General features: G+C 39.2%; 2 protein-coding genes across 7 annotated transcripts in view; both read right to left on the reverse strand.

Annotated features, from left to right (window-relative positions):
• KCTD5 (potassium channel tetramerization domain containing 5) overlaps nt 1–14691 on the reverse strand; it is a 93983-nt gene extending 79292 nt beyond the window's left edge. Inside the window, exon 1 of one of the 2 annotated variants that reach the window (XM_043969895.1) lies at nt 14272–14691. In XM_043969895.1, coding sequence (XP_043825830.1) covers nt 14272–14529 — 258 coding nt within the window. In that variant the 5' untranslated portion in view covers nt 14530–14691. The remainder of the gene's footprint in view (nt 1–14271) is intronic. The other variant, XM_043969905.1, reaches the window with a different exon arrangement.
• A 6314-nt stretch (nt 14692–21005) lies between these two features.
• Nucleotides 21006–27604, reverse strand: part of PDPK1 (3-phosphoinositide dependent protein kinase 1) — a 122922-nt gene continuing 116323 nt past the window's right edge. For all 5 annotated transcript variants that reach the window (XM_043980449.1, XM_043980431.1, XM_043980438.1 and 2 more), the window contains 3 exons: nt 25952–26009; nt 23195–23347; nt 21006–21826 (listed from right to left, as the gene is read on the reverse strand). In XM_043980449.1, coding sequence (XP_043836384.1) covers nt 21713–21826; nt 23195–23347; nt 25952–26009 — 325 coding nt within the window. In that variant the 3' untranslated portion in view covers nt 21006–21712. The remainder of the gene's footprint in view (nt 21827–23194; nt 23348–25951; nt 26010–27604) is intronic.

Below are 27604 nucleotides of genomic sequence, written 5' to 3' on the forward strand. Positions count from 1 at the left end.
CTGTACATGTTTTATCCCTCTAGTAGAATGTCAGCTCCTCTGAAGCATAGACTGCTGCCTTCTGACTAACCATGTCCAGAGCCCAACATAACATCTCATATACAAGAAGTGCTGAATAAATAACTGTTGACAAGAATCTGTGAGCGAATTAGGCTCAAAGGTCCCTTCCAGCTCTGCCATTTTACAATCTAAAAGGCTGCTAATTTAACTGTTCTTGTTGTAGTTTAGTCACCGTTGTCGTCATCACTGTCATTGTCATCGTGGTGGCAGCAGCTAGGTGGCACAGTGGATAGAGCACTGGCCCTGAAGTTGAGGACTTGAGCTCAAATCTCACCTCAGATACTTGCAAGCTATTTGACCCTGGGCAAGTCACTTAACCCCAATTGCCTTAAACTGGCCATCTCTAGTCATCCTGATATCTATCTATCTATCTATCTATCTATCTATCTATCTATCTATCTATCTCTCTCTCTCTCTCTCTCTCTCTCTCTATATATATATATATATATATATTGCCACTGAACTCAGATGGCTCTGGGGGACATTGTGAGGTTGATGACCTTGCACAGCCTTCCCTCACTTAAATCCAATTCACTACAAGTCATGATATCACCCCAATGTCAGGGTCTTCTTCAGGAATGAAAGACAAGGGGCTGCTAGGTGGAGCAGTGGATAGAGCACCAGCCCTGGATGCAGGAGGACCTGAGTTCAAATTAGGCCTTAGACACCTAACACTAGCTGTATGACCCTGGGCAAGTCACTTAACCCCAATTTCCCTGCCCCCCCCCAAAAGACAAACAACAATTCAACACTCCTTTAAAAAATTTTTTTTAAAAAACACAATTTAACACTCCTGATGTACAACCGATTATAAATCTCTAAGGATAAAAGATGAAGCATGAATGACCCAAGACAATTCCAAAGAACTCAAGATGGAAAATGTTCTCCACATCCAGAAAAAATAACTATGGATTCTGAATGCAGATTGAACGATACTGTTTCTACTTTTTTTGTTGTTTTTTTCTCTTTTTTGAAGTTTTTTTTTCTTCTTTCACAACATGACTAATGCAGAAATATGTTTAATGAGATTGTACATATATAGCCTATATCAGATTGCTTTATGTCTTGGGGAGGGAAGGAAGGGTGGGAGAAAAAATTTGGAACTAAAAATCTTATGAAAACAAATGTTGAAAATTATTTTTACATGTAGCTAGAAAATAATAAAATATTTTTATGATAAAAAAATATGAAGCACACTATTCACCTCCAGAGATGATGCAGATGAAGACATATTTTTGGACATAGACAATATGGAAATTGGTTTTATTTGACTAAGCATATTTGTTACAAGGGTTTTCATTTTCTCCCCCCACCCCGGGGAGAATAGGTATAGGGTAACCATCACTGAAGCATGTTTTAATTCATAGAAGAAAATAGAAGACCAGAATAAGACAAGTAAGACAGCTCTGAAAGTGAAATACTGAATTTATAACATACTCTAATAAAAAGAAAGCTAACTATACTTAGGGATTAGCAATTTCAAGTATCATCTTCTTTATTCCACCATATATGAGAAAATATTTCATTAGAGTTGGTTAAGTTCAGAATAAAAAGAAAAACAAATACTCTTTTTTTTCCTAATTTCTTTTTTTTTTTTTTTTGGTGAGGCAATTGGGGTTAAGTAACTTGCTCAGGGTCACACAGCTAGTAAGTATTAAGTGTCTGAGGTTACATTTGAACTCAGGTCCTCCTGACTCCAGGGCGGGTGCTCTATCCACTGCACCACCTAGCTGCCCCCAACAAATACTCTTGATGAAATCTAAAAGAGACATCAAGTCCCAATCACGAAACAGGAAAAAACCTTTTTAAACCACAGAAAATACTTCAATTTTTTTTCCCACAGATGGATTTGGATCATGTAATAATATCTTCTCCAGTACAAACTGGCTTGCTGGACTTTGAACGTTTGGCTGCAATTTCTGCCTGAGGCATCAAGTTGTACACAATCAAACTTGGAAGCTTCACAAGAGGGCTGTTCTCTATCACAGCAAATATCCTAATGTCCTGAATGTGGTATCTACTATAAGTGGTTTCATTTTCCCATAGACCTCCCAAGAAAACTGATTAGCTTTGATTAGCCTTTAGTTTTATTTGAATAGTGAATAAAGACCTCACAATAGCAGAAAATCAGAGAAGGAGATTTCACCATGATGGTAAGCACTCCAGAGTTTCACAAATTATATTTCCAAGTAGACACTGAGAGGTTCTCTTGCACATTCCTATGGTTTGAGATTCAGATTAGGAACATCATCTCATGTAACATGTAGCATTATTTCAATTCAACAAACACTAAAAGTGCCTACTATGCACAAAGTACTTTAATATCAGAAGTTACTACAAATGAAAAAAAATTTTTTTTCACTACTTCTGCATAAAGGAGCATTGTTACCTAAAAGGTAGAATAAAACTGATAAACAAGTTAGACAATGTTGAAATGCATAGGAGAGTACAGAGTAGCATAAAAGGAAGGGAGAGAAAAGGAAGGGTATCAGAAGACTTCACAGAAAGAACTGGCACCTGAATTGTTCTAGGTACCGGAAAGATATGTACAAATGCATGAAGGAAAGAAAGGACAAAGAAAGGGGAAATGGTGAATAATTTTCTACATTTTAAATAGAAAAAGCATTACCAAAAATTAAACAGGAAAACGCTCTGTATTTGTGGTAGTGCATCACTATAGGAGAGCAAACTTCATCAAAGAAAAACCACATTCTCTACACATTTAAAATGACAGCCAGAGTGCTGTGGTAGAACCAAGGACTCGGAAAATAAAGAGCTCATAGCTACTTGACCAGAGAGCAAATCTTAATAGCTACTTGACTTGCGAGCAAGTCTCTTAACTTCTCTGAACTTAACTTCCCCTTGCAAACTTTTAAAATGGAGATAATCCTTGAACTAGTGACCTGACCCACTTGTAGAACATATTCTTTTTTAGGTACAGGCCAGGCTAAATGGCCTTCCAGCTTTGAGATATTGTGATTCTATGATAGCAGAGAGTTGGAATGGAAAAGTAAAGGTTCCAAGACAAGATCCTCTTGTGTGTCTAGGTGGGAAGGAGGATGACTGACCGTGTCACATCTGCTTACTTACCTTTGCTCATGATTACTAGGAACTGTTCGGGGTTTTTTATCCATACCTTAAAATTCATTTCCCCAGTACGCTGTTAAAGCTGCACCTGTTGCTGCAAATACAATTCGGGCTTGTTTTATTTTTCTACTTTGAATTCCTTTGGGTATAATCCCCATAAGAGCCAATAAGGGAAAAACCAAAATATATGTTTAACAATATACATACAAACATTCAGGTACATCACATACACTCATAAGCATATACATCTACAAATTTTACACATCTACTTTTTAGCAAGATATAGATGTCCCTAAAAAACCATTTCCCAAAGCCTCATATCGAATTTGGTTGGGGAACCTGGGGTTTTGCCCTAAGTGTCAACATATGGATTGCACCCCTTCTTCCTTATTGCAACCTGGAGTCAACAATTTCTAGCACTGTGTGCTTCAAAGTCTTCTGCTACCCTATATCCCACACAGGGCTGGAGGGAGTGTCCTCAAAAAAGAATGAGAGAATGGCATAGCTCTCAAGGAAGACCAGAGCGGCCAAGGGCTTTGTTGTACTACCAGGTGCAGGGTGACATGCTGTCAAAAAACTAAGTACCTATTCCAAAAGACTCAGGATGGAAAATTCAGAGAAGGCACTATGGAGTCTGGATGCAGACTGAGGCATACGATTTTCACCTTTTTTTTTTTTGTTCTTTCTTTCTCATGGTTTTTCCCTTTTTTCCTGATTTTTCTTTCACAATGTGACTAATAAGGAAATATGTTTAACATCATTGTACTGTATAACCTACATCAGATTGCTTGCTGTCTTGGGGAGGGGGGAGAAAAGGGAGGAAGAAAAATTTGGAACTTAATATCTTATAAAAATAAATGCTGATGAACATGACTGTACTGTATAGCCTGTATCAGATTGCTTGCAGTCTTGGGGAGGGGGAAGAGAAAGGAGAAAAATTTGGAACTCAAAATCTTCGAAAAATGAATGCTGAAAACTATCTTTACATGTAATTGAGAGAAAAATATTAGTGTGGGGGGAAAAACACTTAAAAAAAAGAAAAAGAATGGGGCAGCTAGGTGGCACAGTGGATTGAGCACTGGTCTTGGAGTCAAAAAGACCTGAGTTCAAATCTCACTTCAGACACTTACTAGCTGTGGGACCCTGAGCAAGTCACTTAACCCCAATTGCCTTAAAATAAACAAACAAACAAAAAGAATGCTGAAAACTATCTTTACATGTAGTTAAAAAAAATCAAATACTATTAAGTGGGTGGGGGAAGCAAAAAACCAAAACCAAAAACTAAGTGCCTACTATTTGACAAGCACTATGCAAAGTGCTAGGGATTCAAAAAAGGCAAAAAACGGTCTTTGCTCTCAAGGATCTCAAAATGGGGCGCCCCACTCCCAGGAACGACAGACAATGTACAAACAAAATAAATACAAGGAAAATCTGAGATATGCAAAAAGGGAAGGCACTCACATGGGGTAGTGTAGGTGGGGAAGACTTCAGAAAAGGCTTCTTGCGAAGGATAGAATTTTATCTGAGACTTGAAAGAAGTGGAGGTAAGGAGTACACCATGGGGACTGTTACTGTTATAAGAGGGCAAAGGCAGGAAGAGGCAAGGTTATGAAGGACTTTAAAGTCAAACAGAGGATTTTATATTTGTTCCTGAAAGTAACAGGGAGCCACTGAGGTTTATGAAATAGAGAGTATATGGCTGGATCTGACCTTTAGGAAGATAACTTTGATAGCTGAATGGAAGACAGATTAGAGTGGGGAGAGACAACGTAGAGGCCAACTTGAAGGCTGATGTACCTGTCCAGGTGTGAGCTGATGAGGCCCTATATCTGATGCTGGGAGTGTCAAAGGAAAGAAAGGTGCTATATCAACCCAATTTGACAAAAAATGGGGGTGGGGATGTGTAACAGAGCTCACAAAGGGAGTGAAAATACAAAAAACCCTCTAATTTCTACAAAGGAGTTTAAGACCTCTTGACCAGATTTTGCCCAATGAGAGGGTCCATAGTATTCTGAGGAAGGCACACCAGAAACCACTGGTGGCCTGGGGAGCAGTCCAACAGCCACAACCAGCCCACACAGAAAGAGGCCCTTAGGCATGTCACAGTATATTGCCCATGGGGCAAGGAGGAGCATGCAAGCTGGGGATCTTCACACTGGACAAGGATTGATAAGGGAGATAAGGCCCTCAAGCCCTACTCTAGGGCCAGACCTTACTGTGGACACCTCAGCCTCTTCTGTCCTGGGTATTATGCCAGAAAATAGGGCACGGGGTACTGAGAATCCAGTGGTTATTAGACCATCTATCAATATTAACTTACCTACTGGTACTCTAAATGAAAGCTCTTTGTCCAATGACCAGCAAGTTGAAATACTACCAGAGATCCTGAACTGTGAAGTTGTTGACTTTCTTAACACAAAGGAGACTAGAATAGAAAAGTTACAGCTAAATAGTATGGTTCGCAGATGCAGATGCAAATAAAGGAATTGGCAGAATTGACTATTTGCTACTCATAGTCCTAGACATGGCCTTGGATCTACCTCAGATCCTTTATGTATCTTTGGCTACAGCTTGGGGGCAGATGTCAAAAGACTCTTAAAGAAGTCTTAAAGAGCAGAAAGCAGTGTCTGTGCTCTGGACAGCTAGTGCTTATCAAAGAGATTCTTGGAAGTCATTCAAAGTCCTTTGCTAGTTCCCATAAGCAACCTGCATTTCTCTATCTCTATATCTGTATTTAATATAATCTATATCACTAGCCATCTTCAGGCTCAATCAAACTCCAACTCTTATCCCAGGACCAATATCCCTGATTGATGAAAATCTATCTACCTTACCTACCCCAGTGCAGACCAACCAGAGAGCTCTCCCTCCATCTTTATGCCATGCCACAGTGTCCATTTGTGTGCTATGCTTGGAATTCATTAAAAAAATAGCTCGATTCAAATGCCACATCCTACCAGAGGCCTTCTTGATACTGCCTTGGTTAATAATCATCATCCCCTTGAGGGGCATCTAGGTGGCGCAGTGGATAGAGCACCGGCCCTGGATTCAGGAGTGCCTGAGTTCAAATCCGGCCTCAGACACTTAACACTTACTAGCTGTGTGACCCTGGGCAAGTCACTTAACCCCAATTGCCTCACTAAAAAAAAAAAAATCATCATCCCCTTGAAGATCACATAGTACATGTTACTCTCTGATGTACTTACCGAATATGTTGTTGGTTGGTTGTTGTCCTTCATTCTCAAAGAAGACCAAAATGACACCACAGTGTGTCCAATTGTGGCTGATCAGACCAATATAAGCTCAAAAGGTTGGGCACAAATAATCCATATGAACCTTCAATATGTTATTTATAATTGTGTCTGTGTATTATGTCCCATCAGGCTGATAAGCTCCATGAAGCCAAAGACTGTCTTCTTAAACCCTCCATTTCCTCTATTGATTAATACAATGCTCAGCACTCAAGAGGTGACTGATGTCTGATCAAAGAATGATCACTGAGTGAAGTGCTTCAGCATACATGGGATAATAACAACAAAAAAACTCAAACACATATTTATTGAGTATTTAATGTGTGCCCAGTCCTAGTGTTAGACACTGGGGAAAAAACAGAAGAAGCATAAGACTAAGTAGCAACCTCTATGTTCTCCTCAGATAGCCAGTCTCGTATTTCCAATTAGGTAGTGGACAGCTTTACTGGATCCCACAATCAGGTAGATTGTCTCTGTGCAACATCTTCAATTAAACATTACCAAAAACTTAACCAGACTTTTTGCCCAAACCTGACCCTAACTTCTCTTCAACTGACGATAATCACCTCTCAGATGATTGAAAACTCACTCATTTCTGACCTTTCCCTCTCTTTCACCATCCAGATAAATGCTAATTCATCCCCTCCTTTTAACTCCCACAGTAACCATCTCTTTCTCTTCTTTGCCTAGATTACTGTAATAGCCAAATGATCTTCCTGCTTCCAATTCTTCCAGTGTTTTAGCACAAATTACTCTTATTCTGTTTTACTACAACAAATTCTTCTTTCTTCTTCCTTAAGAGCTCTTTTCTAATGTGGCCTTAAGTTATTTAAATATTTCTACCCGGAAGGGGCTCTGGATAAACAAACACGGATGTAACGAATTACAATCGATATCTGGCCGGAGGCATAAGTACATTCCCCACCCTTCAGTGCTCCACGTGATGCCTCCACATCTGCAGCACCAAAGCAATCACAAAGGCCTTGTTTAAATGCCAAGTTCTCCTTGGGCTACTCTGGGTTGTGGGGGTTGTTTCTCCCCAGACTGAGTTTTGTCTGAAAATTTCTCATTTTAAAAGTAATCTTGTCTTGTCTCTTCCTTTGTTTTACAACTCCTAGACTACCTCCAGTCTTTTCCTTTCCACTCCACAATTCATTCTATTGTCAGTTATATTCCTAATGGATGGCTCTGACCATGCCACCTGGCCCCTCAGACAGACATGCTCAGTGGCTTCCCCAAAGATTTAATTCTTAAAGCTGGAATTCAAGTTCCTCCACAACCAGACCCCAATCTCTGCAGTCTTTTCTGCCACTACTACTATTCATCATGGAATGAGGTATTACAAATAAGAAAAGAGCCCTGGGCTAGGGCTCAGAGAGGCCTAAATTCAAATCTGGTCTCTGGCAATTACTCATTTATGTGACAAGTCACAACCTTTCAGAAGCTCCATTTCCTCAGCTGTCAAATGTAGATAATACTACTTGCACTGCCAACCTCACTTGGTGGTGGCGAAAAAGAAGAGGGCCTCATAATCATTAATGAACATTAGAAATATAAAGAGCTATTCTCACTCTAGCCAATGTTCTAGCCAGAATGAACTACTCCCATCTCCCGTTCTTATCCTGCCATCCGTGTACCTTTGCTCACTTCATTTCCTTACAGCTGACCACCACTCCACCTGCTGATATCCCTTTCTCTTCTTTCAAGGCCTAATTCCAGGGGCCCTTCCAAGAGAGCTTTAAATATCTATTTATTCATTCTCTACCTTTATCATTGAGAAATACTCCCCTTTCCCATACATACAAAAAGACATTGTACTCATGTAGATAAAACAGCTTTAGACACGGTCCTCATCTAGATCAATAAGAAATCCAAGACTTACTATTAAGTGGCACAATGGTTAGAGCCCTGGTCCTGGAGTTAGGAGAACCTGTGTTCAAATCCAATTTAAGACACTTACTAGCTACATGACCCTAGACCAATCTCTGTCTACCAGAGTTTCCTCAACTATAAAATGAGGGTAATAATAATAGCACCCAACCCCAAGAGTTGTCATAAGGATAAAAGGAGATATTTGTAAAGCACTTTGTAAACCTTATATAAATGCAAACTGTGTCTGTTTGGACAAACGAGATCCCTGTAAACTCTTTGCACTCTGCTAAAAAAGAAAAAAACTGAAAGATGAGAAAATATATTAAGGATTTTTGATAAAAGGTACTATATTTGACACAGATACAGAACTCCAGAGTTGTAAGGAACCTTTGTGGTACACCTCCAAACAGGAATCACCTCAACAATATAACCAACAAGGGGTCATGCAGCCTTGACTGAAAGATCTCCCATCTATATCAATACATGAATTAACCTAGGCCAATTATATTAGCTGTGAGTAAAGCTAACGCTAATTTAATATCAACCACTTCATTAGGAATCAAGAGATATTATCCTCTGCTACTCATTCATTTTTAGTTATACTATCTAGAATCCAAATATGCATAAGTGAATAATAATGAGAAATCACTCTGAAAGAGATTTATATTCTGAAAACCTTGTGCAAGTAGAGATTATATTCACTATATCTCCAGTCCTACCACAGTGCCTGGCACAGAGTAGATGCTGATTTATTCAAAGTTTAAAATTGTAGGTTAGATGGGCTCTTAGAGAGAAATCATCTAGACCAATCATTTTACAAATAGAGAAACTGAGACTCAAAGAGAAGAAGAGGCTTGCCCGAGATAAGGAGTTAACGGCAAGGATGAGGCTAGAATCTAATTCTTTTGAGTCCCAGTTACCGAAGGTTATTTCACTGCCTGTAATTTCCACTCAGTTACTATTATTAAAAAGGTCTCCCATTAAAATAATGCATATATTTTTAAAAAGGAGTACCTGCATAAGACATGTTAAATAAAGTAAGATGAAATGGCTCTCTCTATGAACCCAACTTAAGTAGTTCTGTATAGATTAGTGCATTGCTGAATACGACCACAGCTGCATAGAAGAAATGTGATTTAAGTTTTTGTCAACTACATAACAAGAGTACAGTGGTAGCAATCAAAATCTATGGCCACTAAGTCTCACCTTGAGGAAGTTAAAACACATCAGTAGATAAGTATCAACAGAAAAATTACAGATAAAATAAACCGAATTCTATTATGTGGTCAATTAAATGTCATTTTACATGATGCCATTGCCAAAAACGGCAGAAGTACAGCTAAACCAGCAATGATTCCTGTTGAAAACAAATTTACAAAAAGTTGAGTTCTATTACTAGAGAAAAGGGCTTGTGTGATACAATCTCAGATTCTCATTTTTTAATGATAGGATCATCCCATGCTAAGATTTCTCAGGCCAGGTTTCTCAAACGGTCTGCAGAGCACCAAAAATCTTCCGGTCATGCATTCCAAATAACAAATCAATATTTTGAAACATGCATTTATGAATACTATAATAAGTTCCTTATTGGTCTCTCTGACACCAGATTCTTCTCTCTAATCCCACCCTGACAAAGTAATCTTTCTAAAGCAGAGATATGACCTCAAAAGCCATCTCAAAAACACTCAGAAGCCCTCCCCAAACAAAAAACAAATGAACAAATGAACACTCAAGACTTGAAATCTAGCTCCAACTTGCTTTTCCAATTTTATTTCATGATATATTTCCTTTACTCACTCTAGTCTCCAACCAATTTGAATATTCACTGTTCTCAGATACAACCCTCTCTCACACCTTTTAATATACTTTGGTATACTTTTCCCATGCTTCAAGCCCCGGTTCAAGTGCCATCTCCTCCATGAAGCTTTCTTTAATCCTGTCAGCTACAAGGGATCTTTCCCCTTTGAATCTCTCAGATTTCCGCTGAACCTTTCCTACACACAAACATTTCCTAATTATAGTACTTTCTGTATGTCTGTTCCCCTTACTATAGAAACTTGATTACAGCAATCAGTATTTTTCATCTTTATATCTTTTCCAGGGATCCAGCTAAACAAAATCATCCTTAGAATAAGGATGAAGCTGGAGGGAGGGCAGCAAAGAAAAAAATGTAAAGGTCTATATAGATTTCTAAAACAAACTCTTTTTTCACTCAATAACACCATATCTGGCCTCTAATACCACAACCCCTCACCCATGTACTATATGAAAAAAACAAATAGCATTAAAAAAAAAAGATAGCAAAAGAAGTTGGACTAGAGCAGAAAAAAGTGTATGTTTGAAGTGAGGGAACTAAGAGACTGAGTCTCAAAATTCATGAAGGTGGGGGGATACCATTTTAAAAAATAAAGTCTTGGGCCTTATGACCTCCCCAAAAAGCAAATGAGAAAATATCAATAAACTTACTTTCCCAACTCTAAAAATCTTGATGAGAATAATCTACAATTTGATAAAGGTTTGAGAAAAGAACAGGAAGGCTTTCACAAATGTTATTCTATAGTAGATTACATCTTTACAATCATGCAAATGACTGAAAGGTGCTCCACTGTCACCCATGCAATCTCACAAGATCTAGAAGAAGGCCCTCAACATGTTCAATGGATCCCCTCTGGTGGATTTACAGGATGAAATGGACAAAAATCTGCAGGATAAGAAGGTATGAGATGAACTGTAATCTGCACCATTGGGAATACCCACATCAATGAGATCACATATCAAATTATTGAAGTATCCTTCTCTCTCTCCCAGCATAGTATAATATACATAACAGAAGCATAATAAACTCAATGTGTCAAATCCATACGGAAAACAGAAACAGCTGTAACGCCTAGAAAGTCTGCCAACTCAATAGGTTGGTGAAAATTACTGTCCTGACCAAGCTTTCTCTAAGCCTCAATCCTCACAGTGCCTCCAAAGAACAAACTTGTTACTTCTTCCAAATATATACTTCTTGTGAAGAATTCCAACTCTTGACATAAGAAATGGCTATTGTAAAGCTATATTCAGTGTTATAAATTCCTAATAAGTACAGCTGTGGTGAGATAATGACCCCAGCACCAGCCACCCACATACATGCATGCATACATGCATGCATACTACAGGTGTTCAAACAGAATTACAATTATCCCCTATGGGGGAGATTATAGAGGGAATTCATGTTTTAGGCCAGGGCTTCTTAAACTTTTTTCCACTGGAGACCCCTTTTCGCCCAAGAAATTTTTATGTGACTCCGGGTATATAGGTATATAAAACAGGTATATACAACCTTTCACTGTTGCCAAATTTTTCACAACCTCCACATTTGGTTACTCAACCCCAACGTCCTTTCTAGCCCTAGGGATTTTACAGTTTTTGAAAAGGTAAAAAGTTAAATACTTTTTGTTTTCTAGCCCAAAGTAAACGGCAGGTTATCCATAACTCAAGAATGGGAACCAAAAATCAAGGTGAAAGAGGGAACCAGAAGCAGGTCATAGGACATAGGAAAAAGACACCAACACTTTAAGTTTGTAGGTTTTTATGAATTAAGCATCTTGAGCAGCACAGTTTTGTACAATGGTAAAAATCTGAAGGAGACTAGTAGTCAAGAAACATTTTATTGCCATACACATAGTCTAAACATTAAATTAATGAAGGGCAGGTTACCTAGGCCAATAACCCATAATCCTTTCCAGAGCAGTGAAAAAGGACAAATGCATCCTTAAGTTAAAGTACAGACTGAAGAGGACTTAGACTTAGCTCTTGATCCTTCATAACACCATTAAAAGGTGCCCTAACAAGATGAAACCTCTTTCAACTTACATGAATTGATGCTGAGTGAAATGAGCAGAACCAAGGGGAACAGTGTACACAGTATCAACAACATGGTGGGATGATCAACTGTGATACTCTTCTCAGCAATGCAAAACAATGCCAAAAGATTTATGGTGGAAAACGCCCTCCACATCCAGAAAAAGAATTGTGAAATCTGAATGCAGATTGAAGCATACTATTTTCACTTTTGCTGTTGCTTTTTTGTTACTGTTCTTGTTTATTCTTTCTTGCTTTTTTTTCTTTTTGCTCTGATGCTTCTCTTACAACATGACTAATGTGGAAATATATTTAACATGATTGTTATGTATAATCTATATCATTTATCAGATTGCTTGCTGGCCTCAGATGGGAGGAGGGAAGGAAGGGTGGAACAAAAATTTGGAACTCAAAAAAAATAAAATCTTTATATGTAATTGGAAAAACAATTCTTTAAAAAAAAAAAGGTAAAACCTCTTTTAGAAAAATCATATTAAAGAAAAAAAGCAGGTCAACCTCCTATATATAAAACTTGTTCCTACAGAATTCATTGTCCCAGGTAACACTATTTTGCTCCATGTCCCTTTCTGTAAAATCAATTACATTTGACAATGTCTACCTGTATATACAGTTTCCAGAGACAATAAATAACTATACTTTTTAAAAGAATGTGACCCACCACAATTTTTTTAAGAAATCACTATAAAAGAAAACTCTTTGAAGACAAAACAAAAAATTACCCAGTTAAAGAAAAAACGGCATGAAAATTTGAAAATATAAACTCACTGGCACTTCCCAAAGAGTAGAAGAGCATTAGTTATAGAAAGTAGAGAGGTAGAGAGTGATCCTGGTGGTGGAAGTGGAGGGGGGTGGGGAGAGGATGGGCCCTCCACTGGGAAAGGTGATGCCAAGACCTCTACAGCTGGGTTGGACTGGAGAAGGGTTTCGGTGACAGGAGGAATTGAATCAGATACCATATGGCTAAGGAGATTCCTTCAGCCTAATAACAGGGAAAAGTGAGATTGGAAAGAGCTAGGTTTTCGAATTAAAACATTGGAGTCTCAGCACTGAAGCATTTGGTGTAATGAAAAGTGAGGGAAACTCCAAGGTCTCTTATAAGGTAAGTCATATGAAAGTATTCAACTTCAGGAAGGGAAGGTGGTCATGAGGGATCCAGGATCTCCTCAGTCTCCGTAGGGGAATGGTAGCCCCCTCAAAACAAGAGAGCAGGGTTTATAGGACACCAGAATTATCTTCAGCCCAGGGAGAAAGAGAAGGCACTTTAAAGAGAATATTTGCGGGGGGCCAGATAGGTTCCACTGGGTTCTGGAACCAGAAATGGAAAGTCTCAGCCTAAAGATGGAAAGGGATAGAGGAACTCCTGGGTTCCCAAGCTTGAGAAAAGGGAATATTGGGTGGTCCCAGAGTCTGGGACCTGGAATAAGAGTACGTGTGGAGGGACCCCAGGGTCTGGGGTGGGGGAGTGGGACTGAGCTACAATTATGATAGGATCCCAGGGTTTCCTTAGCCTGGGAAAGGTAGGGGAAAGTGGGGTGCAGGTCTTCACCACGGGGTCAGGGACTGAATAAAAGGAGCCCAGGGTCTCCCCAGTCTATAGACAGAACCAGAATGTTGTGTAGTTGAGGGATTCTAGTCAGGACAGGGAAACTGCATAAAGGGAAAAAAACAGGGTCTAACCCCAAGCCTTAGTCCAAGTTAAGAGTCAGAGGGACTCAGCATCCTCAGTCTGGAGAAAGGAATGAGGGACATGGGAGGGGAAGTCCAGGAGTCACCGGAGGACTACGACAAAGTAGAAGCCAGGGTCTTCTCAATCTGGGGACGAGGAGTATGAATGGGAACAGGGGGGGTGGGGGGGGGGGGGCCGGGCGCGGGGAGGGGAAGGGGAGTGTCTGCTAGGAGTCGGGGTCGAAGGGCTATCTAGGAACAGGAGAGAGACAGAGACAGTGACGGGGGGTGTCTTGTGTGTCTGTGTACACACAATTTGGGGGGGGGGGTTCAGCCAGAGGGCCAGACCGAGAGTCGGGGAAGGCCAAGGTCTGCTCAGCTCGAGTTGGGGGAGGGAGAGATGCTCCACGCTGGGACCACACAACGGGGGCTCGGGAAGGGGAGCGTGGCGCCCCGGTGGACCTCTCACCTTGTCCGAGTCCAAGTCCGGATCTGCCTGGCACAGGCGGTACAGGAAGGATTTCGGGTCCCGGCACAGCGTCTGCCGGGTGGTGAGGAAGTAGGTGCCGCCCACGTTGAGCCGGACCCACTTGGAGCCGCCGCCGGCAGCCCGTTCCCCGAGGGGCGCAAGCCCAGAGCCACAGCGCCGACATAAGCCGCCCCCCGGCCCCACCCCAAGAGCGGCGGCGCCAGGAGCCGGGAACAACTCGCAGTGATTCTCCGCCATGATCCGAGCCCCTCCGACCGGGCCCTTCACTCCGCTCGGGGCGGCTAGGCTTTCTCCGGCCGGAAGCGTCCGGCCCTTAATACCATCCGCCCGGCACTCTCCCGCCGGGCAAGTCCACCCTTCAAAAGGGTCCCGCCGACGGAAGTACGGCCCTGATGGTCCTCCGAAACGGAAACAGCTCTTTAAATTGGTTCCCTACCCCCTCCTTCGCCCTCGGGTGCCGGAAGTGTTCCTCCCGAAAGGTGGCCGCCTGCTGGAGAGATCGAGGAGGGGGCGGGGAAGAGCGCCAGCTTTCAAGTTCAAGGAAACGAGCAGGCCGGCCGCCGAGGTCGCCGCACCCCACCCTGACACAAGAGCCTACCCCCCTCACTGGGCCACAGTTCCGCTGCACTCGCCTCGGCACCACGGTGAGCCCCGCGGAGCGCGGCCATCAGCCGGAGTTGGGACTCTTGCCAGACTGGCTCAGCCCCTTGAGGACCCACTTGGATCGTGGATTGAAAACAAAGCTTCTCCCTCCTGAAACTGGCCCTTTGGCCCCTAGTGGGACTTCGCATTCATTAGAGCTCACCTTTCTTTCCACAGCGCTTTCCTCCAGACAGCTCCGCAGAGGAGATGGTGCAAGTCCCGTCTTGGAGGGACTCAAAGGAAGGACTCGCTCAGCGAGTGTCAAACCTAGAGTGCGGGCTTTTTTCACAACACATAAGGACACAACACCGCACTCTGTCTTAAAAGAAAAACCACTTCTCCCTCAACTCAATTTTCTATGATGAAAGGGAAGGTCCTGGGAGGAAAATTAAAGAAAAGAGCCAAGACATTGTACACCTAGAGCCCTACATGCTTTTTTTTTATTACAAGACTATCGAGCATATGTGAAAAATTCATCATTCAGTAACTACATCTAAAGCACAAATATCTGGAAAGAGAATAAACAGATTCATTAAATTATGAGATATGATTAAATCATTGACCAAATAGAAAATTTATATAATAAAACCAGAAAAAAAGTTGTAAAATATAGTTTACAATAATTATTCACATTCAAGGCTGTACATCAATACATACAACAAGGTGGCCCCGAACATGAAATTCAATCCAAATAATTCATATATTAGAATTTAAATAACAGACTGAACTAGAGGCCAACAGTAGCCAGCAAATAACCTTATATAAGAATAAAAATACAAAAGTGTATATCCTAATATCATTGCATTATTTGCTTCTGTTTTCATAAGTTCTTTATTTTTTTTTTTTGCTTTGCCTGTACATCAGTTACAGCTACAAACCAGGTAGAGAATATTACACGTTCTAACTGCCATCAACCTGAAAGACAGCTAACATACTATCAAAATGCATTCAATTTCCTAATTTTATGTTGTTAAAAGACAGCTACAGCAGTTCTAAATACTGCTACAATTTAGTACATTTGGCCAACATCCAATCAAACTTAGGACGTAATCATGGAGGCTTTTTCAACAGTAAGAACCCACATTCATAGTCATTCAGACATATAGATTGGATTACAGGGTGGTTTACACAGCTAAAAAAATGTTTTCTTTTTATAAATAGTCCACTGTGCATACAGTTTGGAGTTTCTTCACAGACTGAAGAAATAAGTTATGGGGGAAGATAAAGAGGTACACCTAGGTGTTTTGTTTTCAGCTCCCCATGGCTTCTATCTGAACTGAAAATTGCTCTTTGCCATAAGGATAGTTACTTACCTAGAAGAGTTCTCCAAAGGCAGCATTACACATATGTATGCATGTGTGTAGATACAGATATATGTATACATATATGTATATATGTGTGTGTGCACATACACATATATGCAAGCCTGGGCCACAAAGCCACTGTTACCAGGAAATTTCAGAGGAGTGACCCAGAACTTGATCAGAAAATATTTGCCTAAAGATAAAATGATTACTTACACATTCACCACATATGCCAAGAAAGATAAAAACCACACCCAACTGAGCAATCATCAATTCATTTCTGAGTTTGGGTATGAAAGGAAATAAAATGGAGAAATGTGTAGAGCATTCATAAAGCATAGTACCTTCAGCAAACTCTCTACACCTAATAAATCTCCCACTCCATTTGAAGTTGTATCTACAGGCTCCCTCATCACTCTGGGGACCAGCCAGGGATGAGGGAAACCCCAGGGTAGTGCAATCATCTACAGAGAAAGGGCTTAAGACCCATAATCTCTGTTAAATTAAAAAGTGGTGTTGAGCATGGCTCCTAAGGAAATCTGGCTTGCATGCTTTTCATCTGGAATGAAAGAACCTTCTTCCTCCTTTAACGCCCTTACTAGAGTGATGTGGAGAAATCAAGAAATAAACCAAAGAGAGATGATTTGGTCTTTTGCAGAGTTGTGAAGCCAGCCCAGAATTGTTGCAAAAGGGATGAAAAATACATCTATACTCCATTATACCCTTGAATTATTCATTTGGACAACCCTGAGGGCCAAATACAATCAATACACTATTCCAGCATGTTTGTTGGACCTCCAAGCCAAGGTGGAACTGAAACATAAGGGACTGGATAAACACACCAGCCTTTAAAGATCCAACCATCAAGCTACTTTTAGTTTTGAATTTGGTTTGGTGTTGGTTTTAGCTATCTATTAAGGCCCTTGTACTGGTTCCCAATAACCCAGTGGATATTTTGGAGTTTCTATAATTTATAATAAATTATCTATGAACAATCTATGATCTACAAAAAAATGTGGCAATATGAGAGCTCTACAACAATGCTCTTGCAGCTAACAGGCACTAAACATTGCACCTAAACATTGTGACTTACAACATACAAGGTCTCTGAAACATGACATGGAGCACTCAGCAGCCAAATGTCGATGGTGGAGCCAAATGCATACATAATCTGGCAGCATAACCAGATTCCTTGAGTAATTTTTTTAAATGGTTTTGGGGAGAATATGATGCTTGACTGCATTTATGACAAGATATAAGCCAAAGCTTTTATAGGAAGGGTGAAAAGTCTTATTCAAATTCATTCTTTGGGGCAGAAAGCTTTTCACTGCATTTATTTCAGAGACTAAGCTTTTCATAGGACACAGGACCGAATAAAAGTGTTCAGCGTATGAAACTATGAGCTACAAGTGCCAAATGAAGTAGGTACCGGGTAAGACAATAAAGAAACACAGTCCTGCGGCAGGACCTTACTAATATGTTGTCAGCACACTGCCTTCTATGAGAAAATGACTTAAATCAAGTTCCCTTTGTGTTTCAGGAACTAAACCCCTACTAAGGGAGGGTCCAAAAGGACCTCAACTTATACTAAGTAATACTTTAGAATGAATAATGTTTCATGGCTCCAGTGAAAAACAGACCATCAATGTGAATGGCAATTTGTAATTTGTCTGCACAAACAGGGTTTTGGTTCATATTGGGAGCCTCTTATCTTTACCAGGGTCTTGAAAGAAGAGTTATAGGGAAGTAGCAACAGGGCATGTGAATTAAAAATGTAAGAAAAGTTCTCCTTACACTCTAAAATTTGTAAAACTACATTGAAATATCATTTGGTATGCCCTTGCCCATACTGGGTTTGTAGCTTCGTGGTCCAAATGGGAAACTTACTGCCTACAGACCTATAAGAAGCAATAAAACAACCTCTGCATCCCGATGAGAAAGTCAAGGCACAGTAGGCTTTCTGAAGAGATAATTATTATAGTACTCAGGTCCACTCTTTTCCTTACCCATGCTAAGAATGACCAAAACAGAGAGTAAGAAGTTGTTGTGAGCTCTCTGTACCTGTCAGAACCTCTTGGTTAGTGCTACCATTCTATTTGTCATTAAGTTAAAGATGTCTTTGTTGAATTAAATAACAGGGTATTAGTTCCCTCCCCGTTCTCCCCAGATGAAACATACATACATACATACATACATACATATATATGATCTTAAATATAATGAAAGGCACCTAAACGCCAGGGTTACAGGGATAGACTAGAATAAATCTGATATGAGTAAGAAAGGGGTAAGAAAATAAAAGCATGACTTCTAAAGGATAGACTTTTATGTAGGCAACAAAAAATCTTACCTAAAAAGGAGAGTTAGCTCACAGTGGTATCAGTAGCTCTAGCTAATGGCAAAATAATTTCAGTATTTGCAAAAGTTAATAAAACATCCCCTTCTGGTTTTAGAATTTAAAAGTGAATAGTTATTAAGGCCTAGGAGGTAGTGGCATGACCACCCGGAAGGGGAGAAGTCCAAAAAACAATGTGTCTCTTCCTCAAGATAACTACAAAAAATGTCCTCGTTAGTGGCCATACATTAGATGTGTCTGTTGCTCCTGAAACAAATGGCCCATGAAAGATGTGTTCACAGATGCAGTTTGGTATCCTTAGGTTTGATGCAGTTTAAACAACTGCATTAAAAAAAAGTGTGTGTGTAGCAGGGTGTTTCTATAAATGCTTCAAAGAACTTTCCAATATATGAAATTAAATCTTTTTTTAAAAAAATTTTATTGGGGAGGGAGGAGGGAGCAGGTAGGCACGAGCAGGACAGTGAGGGTTAAGTAACTTGCTCAGGGTCACACAGCTAGTAAATGTCAAGTGTTTGAGGCTAGATTTGAACTCAGGTCCTCCTGAATCCAGGGCAGGTGCTTTATCCACTGTGCCACCTAGCTGCACCCATGAAATTAAATCAAATGAGAGGGAAAAATGTTCTAAAATGGTAATGTTTGTTATTACCTTTTGGAAGTGAAATAACATAAGAAAACCTTTTTTGCAAGGTTAGGAAATAAGAAAAGCACAATTTGAACCTACGTTACAAATGCTTAGTTTAACTTCTTAAAATCCCTTTAGATATATGATTAAAGGCACTACAACTGATACCAGTACAGAAAGACTTTACACAACCCCCACTCTCTGGGGGGTCCCACATGAGTGATAAACCTCTCTATATTATTTGGTCCTCCTTGCTGCTCCAAAACTGAATTGGGTTCTATGCCCAACCAGAAATCACTAGTACCATGAAGTGTTCTACTACCTATTACACTAACTGAACCATTTTGCATCAATCTAAATTTAAGAATAATCAAATGAACATACTTAACAAGACCCTGGTTCATGAAAGAGAAAATCACTTTAAAACAATCTGTTACCATATTAGAGGAAGTAAGAAAAATCTTTTCATACTACTTAATTGGGACAAGAAGAGGAAATAGGAGTTTTTCTAAATCTGGATCCAATTTGGCACACTATGTCTGAGACTGATAGATGACTTTTCTGGAGACAGGGAGAGCCTTCCAACTGAATTAAGCCTTATATTAATGATGCTTATTGAAGATTACATTAAAGGAAAAGCAGAAAAGCTTCTCATCACACTTGAGCCTATAAAGGAGATAAATGTGAGAAAATCTCCAATGAAGCAGTGTCAAAGCCCTCTCAAAGACCAACCATACACCACTCATAACTGTACCCCAGGAACAACTCTCGGAAAATTAAGAAAGCATCTTAGCACTGCTAGATTATCAGGACTTCTGCCTACTTATTCATGAAGAAAATAAAATAACTGAATTAACAATGATCTAGAAATTAAAAACACTTATCCAATAACAGGATACTTCCCCTTTAAAGAAAAAAAGTATCAAAAAGGAAATAAAGTAGAAGAGGAGCTAAGTAAAACACTAATTTATCAATAAGAGGTGATTAAGTATGGTATTTTTACCCCCTTTTAATGCAATTATGAGTAACATTTATCTCCAAGCAAAGCCCTGCTCTTTGTAGGAGAGCCAGATGGCCCTGCAGACTGGCTAGAGAACAAATTTAGAGAAAGGTTAAATGTAAAGTTAATAGCTCTCTGCTATGTTACAAGAAATGTTCAACCACAATTTAACATAAAAATGATTCATGTGACATATGACCCTTCAATAATAATGTACTGATGAGACAAAAAGTACCGTACTTTCTTCTTCAGTATCAAAAGTTTCATCTCTGCTCCTCCATTTATCAATTAGTAAAGTGCCCAAGCACATTTAAATGTTTTAAAAATTATCCTCAGGAAGAGTATGTTAGATTTCCATCAATTAATGAACAGGAAGAATTGTACTTTTCACTACACCAAGACCCATTAAAGCAATTCTGATAGGATTCTCCTCATTAATCTTTATATATCCACTAAAAGCAGGTAGCAACATTCATGAGGGCAGTATATGTGCACACCCCAGAGAAAGGAAAAACCTGAATTCATCTAAAAATGTCAGGAGTATATTTCCTATATCAATGACTAAAATTTGTTACTAACTAGTTCATTTTCAGTTAGTATTCATTAAAAGCATGCTGCTACCTGTACGGCCCCCTGATTAAGGACTTCAATGCATTTAATTAAAATGACAAGCTTAAAATTTTACATAACCCTTAGGAACCAGTAATTTTAATTTTATAAAATTTCAGTGCCATGTTCAGCATTTTCTTACTTAAAACCTACACCATACTCTTCACAACATGAAGCCTGCCTGTCAAGCATATATCTGGTGCACTCACATAATTATAATAAGTACCACGGAAATCTTGCAACCAGAACTAATATTAGAGATTATGGAAAAGGGTAAAATCAACCTAATTGCCATATACCAAAAAAAGCATGAACAGGAAAATAAAATAAAATAAAATAAACCCACAGAAACAATGGCAAGACCTCAGCAGAGGCATTTAAAAGCTCCCTGATGAAATAGAGTTCAATGATAATCTAAATGGGATCTTGGCAAGAGGAGAAGGGGGAAACAAAACCACAAAAATCCCTGTCCCATTTATACACACAGAACTGGTACATGATTTGGGGTGTGTGCATATAGACCAGTTTCAATTTATCTTAAGTGAAGTTGGTAATGCAAGGTCTATCCACTAGTCTGCAGCAGAAATTGAGCTGAAGGGCACCAAAGCAAGATCTTCACTGCAACGATATGCATGTGGAAGCCTCAACGGAAGCACAAAGAACAAGCAAAGCGACCCTGAATTCCATTTATGTTTGTTGTTGGTTTTTTTGTCATTTTTTTTGTCTTTTTTTCTTTTTAAATAAAAAACTGCAATATATCAGACATATGATTTCCCCTTGAGATGGCTAACAGGTGGTGTGGGAAGGTCCTTCCAATATGCTGCCGAGCCCAAATGCTGAATCATGGAGCAGCAGGCAGGAGCCAGGCCAGTTTGGGATAAGCTTTCCTAGACAGCAGCATTCGGGTGGTTCTGGTATCTGTGCCGCCAAACTTCATGTATCTTTTTGCACCACTTATGAGCATTCCCACTTGGGTCCATCAGGTAATATGTCCTGTTAGGCTATAAGGAGATCAGAGTTTAATGATTTCCACAAAATTGCACACCAAAACAACAATGTCAAAATAAGATAACCAAGTTCACACCATTAATGTTAACATCAGATAGTGGCTTCTTTAAAAACACATCACCAGGGGGGTAGCTAGGTGGCACAGTGGATAGAGCAATGGCCCTGGATTCAGAAGGACCTGAGTTCAAATTCCGCCTCAGAAACTTGACATGTACTAGCTGTGTGACCCTGGGCAAGTCACTTAACCCTCATTGCCCCACCAAAAACAAACACATCACCACTTGAAAAATATCAGGTAAAATCATAGTCTTAGAGAAGAAAAGGAGAATTATCCTCTTTACTTTCCTTAAGGAGGTAAGGGACTAGCTGACCAGAATGTTGGACATGTCGTCAGAAGCAGGAAACTGTGTCAACTGGTCTTCGCTTTTTTGTGACAAGGGAAAGCTCACTGAGTATGTAGGGGTAGAAGGGGGCACACAAAATAAGTGGAAATTACTAGAGTAAAACCAAAAGGTGCCAATAAAATTAAGAACAAAACATTGTTTGAAAAATGGAAGGAAAAAAAAACACAAAGAAAAGCACAGACTTGAAAAGAGATCAGGTTAATTCCTAAGTAGAGGTATAAGAAACCAAACAGGTGGAACTGAATCCACAAAATGGTATTCTAAATGAGTCTGACTTGTGGTGGAAGGTAAGAGGGCAGCACAAGAAAAATGTTTAATTAGTAAAGTTCTCTTTTTTGGTCATTCACCTTAGTGCAGACAATCATGCAAGAAGACAGCATGATATAGAAGAAAAGTTGGGGTCAGAAAAATGATTTAAATTCTGACTCCACCACTTATAAGCTTTGAGACTATGGTCACGTCATAAAACTATTCCATGGCTCCATTTCCTGATCTACAAAATATGTATCCGCCCCCCAAACTTCTATTCTAATGGCTAATTGTGGGACAGAGGTGACCGTGAGTTCTCAAAGGCTATGCCAAGGGAGTCAGAAAGGCTTCAAATATGGAAATAGTCATAGAACATGAGCCTGCTATTTGAGGACCAGCCTAAGTGTGGAGATGCTGATAAAGAGATGGCTGGACACGGCTACTCATGAGAATCATTTACTCAAACCTTAAGGATATACTATCTATATTAGTATAAAAAGTTCTCACACAGATGGAACCACAAATCTTCTGAATTTCTAAAGGAAAATAGTGACACTTAACTGTGGAACAAAGTTACTAGAAGCAAAGTGGTGTAACACTTATATAAACAGTAGCTATAATTATTATTGTTGTTGTTGTTATCATTATCATAGCCATCAGAAAGTATAAGTTATAAAGCAAAGCAAAGAGCTCAGGAAGAATACTTACTGTGTGAACAAAAAAGGTCTTAAAATTCTTGGCTTCTGGCCGAAGTTCTTGTGACCAGGGAATTTCTCCTTTCAGGACTTTGTTGACAGGGTCCACATAATACAAATGTGGTCCTTCTGTAAGGAGTAATTGACGACGGCGTGCAAATAAACCCTGATACAAATAAATATAAACATCCATATTTTCCAAAATGAAAATGCAAGAATTATTTATGGAGGGTCATTTCTATGATTGCCCATTAAAGTTCCTAGGGGCCAACTTCTATCTGTAATAAGGCAAATAAACACCATTCACCTTTGTGACCAAGCCAATTCTCTACAATTTCCCCAACCTGAACTTCACATAGGGAAGAGGAAAAATGGAAAAGAAAGCCAAGCACTTCCAAGGTGCGTTCTGCAATATAATTTTCCCTTTATCACATCAATGTGCTTCCAATGAAGCAGATTCTGAAATATTCTCACTTCCATTACACAGACTGCTATAGACAGATAATGAAGCAGGCAGAGGCAAAATTTTCTATACCCATATATGTTCCAATGTTCCAATGACTAAAAGAAGTTAGAACTATTCCAATCAGGTCCCTTGTCATACAAGGCATTTTTCCCCCTCCCTTCCCAGAGTAAAGGGAATTCTTTACAAATGAATGTTTTCTAGGGGCAGCTAGATGGCACAGTGGATCCAGCACCGGCCCTGGAGTCAGGAGTACCTGAGTTCAAACCCAGCCTCAGACACTTAACACTTACTAGCTCTGTGACCCTGGGCAAGTCACTTAACCCCAACAGCCTCACTAAAACAAACCAAAAAAAACAAAATCAGAAAAAACAAACAAACAAAAAAAAAACAAAACACAAATGAATGTCTTCTTGTCCATAGGCTTTGTTTCTATTAGTTGAGATTTGTTGTTTCAGGCTACAGACAGAAATAATAAGTCAGGGAAAGTACAGTAAATAACACTGATAGATGAAACAGACTAGGAGCAGGCAAGCTGATGAAAATTTGTGAACTTTTCACTTTTTAGACATGGACGTCAAAGCTGTTTTAACAAAATTGGTATCTATACGAAAGAGAATAAATTCAATTTTAAATATTTTACTTTATTTGCTTAACTCCTAGGGGGAAAAAAAAGTCTAGAACATTAAGAATGCCTGCTGAAATTTGGAATTATGCCCAAAGGGTGATAAAGCTGTCCATACCCTTTGACCGAGCAATACCACTTTTGGGTCTTTTTCCCAAAGAAATCATGGAAAGGGGAAAGGGACCCACATGTACAAAAATATTTATAGCTGCTCTTTATGTGGTGGCAAGGAATTGGAAGTTGAGGGGATGCCCATCCATTGGGGAATGGCTGGACAAGTTGTGGTACATGAATACAATGGAATACTATTGTGCTGTAAGAAATGATGAGCAGGAGGAGTTCAGAGAAACCTGGAGGGTCTTGCGTGGGCTGATGATGAGTGAGTGAGATGAGCAGAACCAGAAGAACATTGTACACAGTATCATCAACATTTGAGTGTTGATCTACTGTGATGGACTATATTCTTCTCACCAATGCAATGGTACAGAAGAGTTCCAGGGAACTCATGATAGAAGAGGATCTCCAAATCGAAGGAAAAAAAAAAAGAACTGTGGAGTATAGATGCTGAAGGAACCATACTATTTCTTTTGGTTCTGGTGCTGATGTTTTTTCTATTTTGAGGATTTTCATCATTGCTCTGATTCTTCTCTTATAACAAGACTAATGCAGAAATAGGATTAATGTTATTATGTGTGTGTGTGTATGTATATATATATATGTGTGTGTATATATATATATATATATATATAAACCTATATCAGATTACCTGCTGTCTAGGGGAGGGGGGAGGGAGGGAGAAAAATCAGAAATTGGAAAGCCTGTATAAACAAAAGTTGAGAACTATCTTTACATGTAACGGGAAAAAAATAAAATACTTTATTAATTTTTTAAAAATTCTTATCTTAAAAAAAATTTTTTTTTAAAAGACAGAAAAAAAAGAATGCCTGCTGAAAAACCACAAGTCATTCTTAAACTGAAAGGAAATCTTAACTGGGGAAACCTGGTAAATATACATAATAAAGAATATAGGCATGAGAGTCAGTGCTGTGAGACCAGGTATGAATTTTGCTACTACCTTCATCAGACAAATATACGTATTACTCCCTTGGTCTTCCACCCTCAGTTGTTAAACTGGGTTAATTATTAATTCCAGATAATATAGGAAATACATGGAATGTAAGAAGCATGGAAAGGGACTTCGCTTAGAGGTCAGTAAACCAGAGACTGAGGAAGCTATTTACAAGCTATGTTGCCTTTAATAAGTCAAGTCACCCTTCTCAGTCTCATTTAACTCATCTGTAAAATGGGGACATTAATAATTATACTAACTACCTCATACAATCTGTAAACTATGAAATATTTGGAAAGGTTAGCTTCATATATTATTTTTTTTTTAAATCCACCAGAAAAAACACTATCTTCTTAGAAATACCACTTGAGGGGGGGCAGCTAGGTGGCGCAGTGGATAAAGCACTGGCCCTGGATTCAGGAGGACCTGAGTTCAAATCTGCCCTCAGACACTTGAAACTTACTTGCTGTGTGATCCTGGGCAAGTCATTTAACACTCAATGCCCCGCAAAAAAAAGAAAGGACAGGACAGGACAGATAGGACAGGACAGGACAGGAAAGGAAAGGAAAGGAAAAAGGTTTATAAGCAGGTTATTAAAATGAAATCCACTTACCTTTCTTTTATCTACTGGACCCATTTTTAGTATTAAGTTATTTTCTACAAACTGGTGCCTATTAAGAAAAGAAAATGAGAATGAGGGACTTCTGTTGGAGAAATCAGATGGAAATCTATGGTACTTCTTCACATTTCTCCTAAAGAGACATCTCTCATCCTAGTAGAATGCAAATGAAAATTATACTATTTGAGCTCGGATTTCCTAAGAATAGTATAAAGAAACTCAAAATATAATTCCAAAAATACAATCAATTCCTTGACATAAGCTCTTTATCTAAATTTTAAGGAGAGCTAACAGCCCGACATAGGCAACCAAGTATCACTTGACTTAAGAAATAAAACTTTTTGGGGCAGCTAGGTGGCGCAGTGGATAAAGCACCCGCCCTGGATTCAGGAGTACCTGAGTTCAAATCCGGCCTCCGACACTTGACACTTACTAGCTGTGTGACCCTGGGCAAGTCACTTAACCCCCATTGCCCCGCCAAAAAAAAAAAAGAAAAAGAAATAAAATTTTTCCCTCGTTAAACTACTGGGAAAAATATTTCTACATATCTATCCTTCATAACTCTATAACAAAAATACAAATAAACCACCTATATTATGGGTCAGACACTTCACCTCTCTCAGCCTCAGCTTCCTCATCTATAAAAATGAGGTGGTTTAGGGACATCTAAGTGGCGCAGTGGATAAAGCACCGGCCCTAAATTCAGGAGGACCTGAGTTCAAATATGAACTCAGACACTTGACACTTACTAGCTGTGTAACCCTGGGCGAGTCACTTAACCCTTACTGCCTCACCAAAAAAAAAAAAAAAACAAGAGGGGGTTAGACAAGAGGATATCTAAAGTCATTTCTAGCTCTATATCTATGGCCCAATGATCTTAATTAAAAATTTCACTAATATTACCCTTTTCTTGTGATTCTTCTCTCACAACATGACTAATGTGGAAATGTTTTAACATGATTATAATGTGTAACCTATATCAGATTGCTTTCAGACTTCAAGATGGGGAGGGAAGGGAGAGAGGGAGAATAGTTTAGAACTCAGAATCTTACAAAAATGAATTTTGAAAACTATCTTCACACGTAATTGGAAAAATAAAATACTATTAAACAAAAAGAAAAATTTCTACTCAAGAGGAAGACACCCTGGACAGACTTCACAATGAAAAATGTCAGTCGGACTCAGTCGGAAAACGAAGTCACAGTTTAAAATCATAAACATGTAAAGTAATGGGCAGGTGTCAAAAATGCAAAAAATAGTTAATAATCAATAAGCTTTAAGTACAGTCTACCTACCATTTCAAATTGGGTAGAAAAACAACCTCAAATTCATGTTAGGCCAAGTATATGAACAAAGAACTTAGTTTTAAGTCTGATACATAATTTAATTAATTTTCCAAATCATTTAATCATCTATTCAATAGACATTTATTAAATACTTATACTTTGTGCAATATAATGCTATCCTTATACTACTAAGCCCAGGGGACACAAAAACAAAAGCAAGAGAGCCCCTAACCTCAAAAGACACATTCTACTGGGAAGAATAAAAGTCACAGAAATAAACACAAAATGTATACAAAGTGAATAAAAATTAAATTAATGAAGGGAGCACTAGCATTTGGGGACACAGGTAAGTTAGGACCTT

This window comes from Dromiciops gliroides, chromosome 1, assembly GCF_019393635.1.
Source record: "Dromiciops gliroides isolate mDroGli1 chromosome 1, mDroGli1.pri, whole genome shotgun sequence".
Taxonomy (NCBI): domain Eukaryota; kingdom Metazoa; phylum Chordata; class Mammalia; order Microbiotheria; family Microbiotheriidae; genus Dromiciops; species Dromiciops gliroides.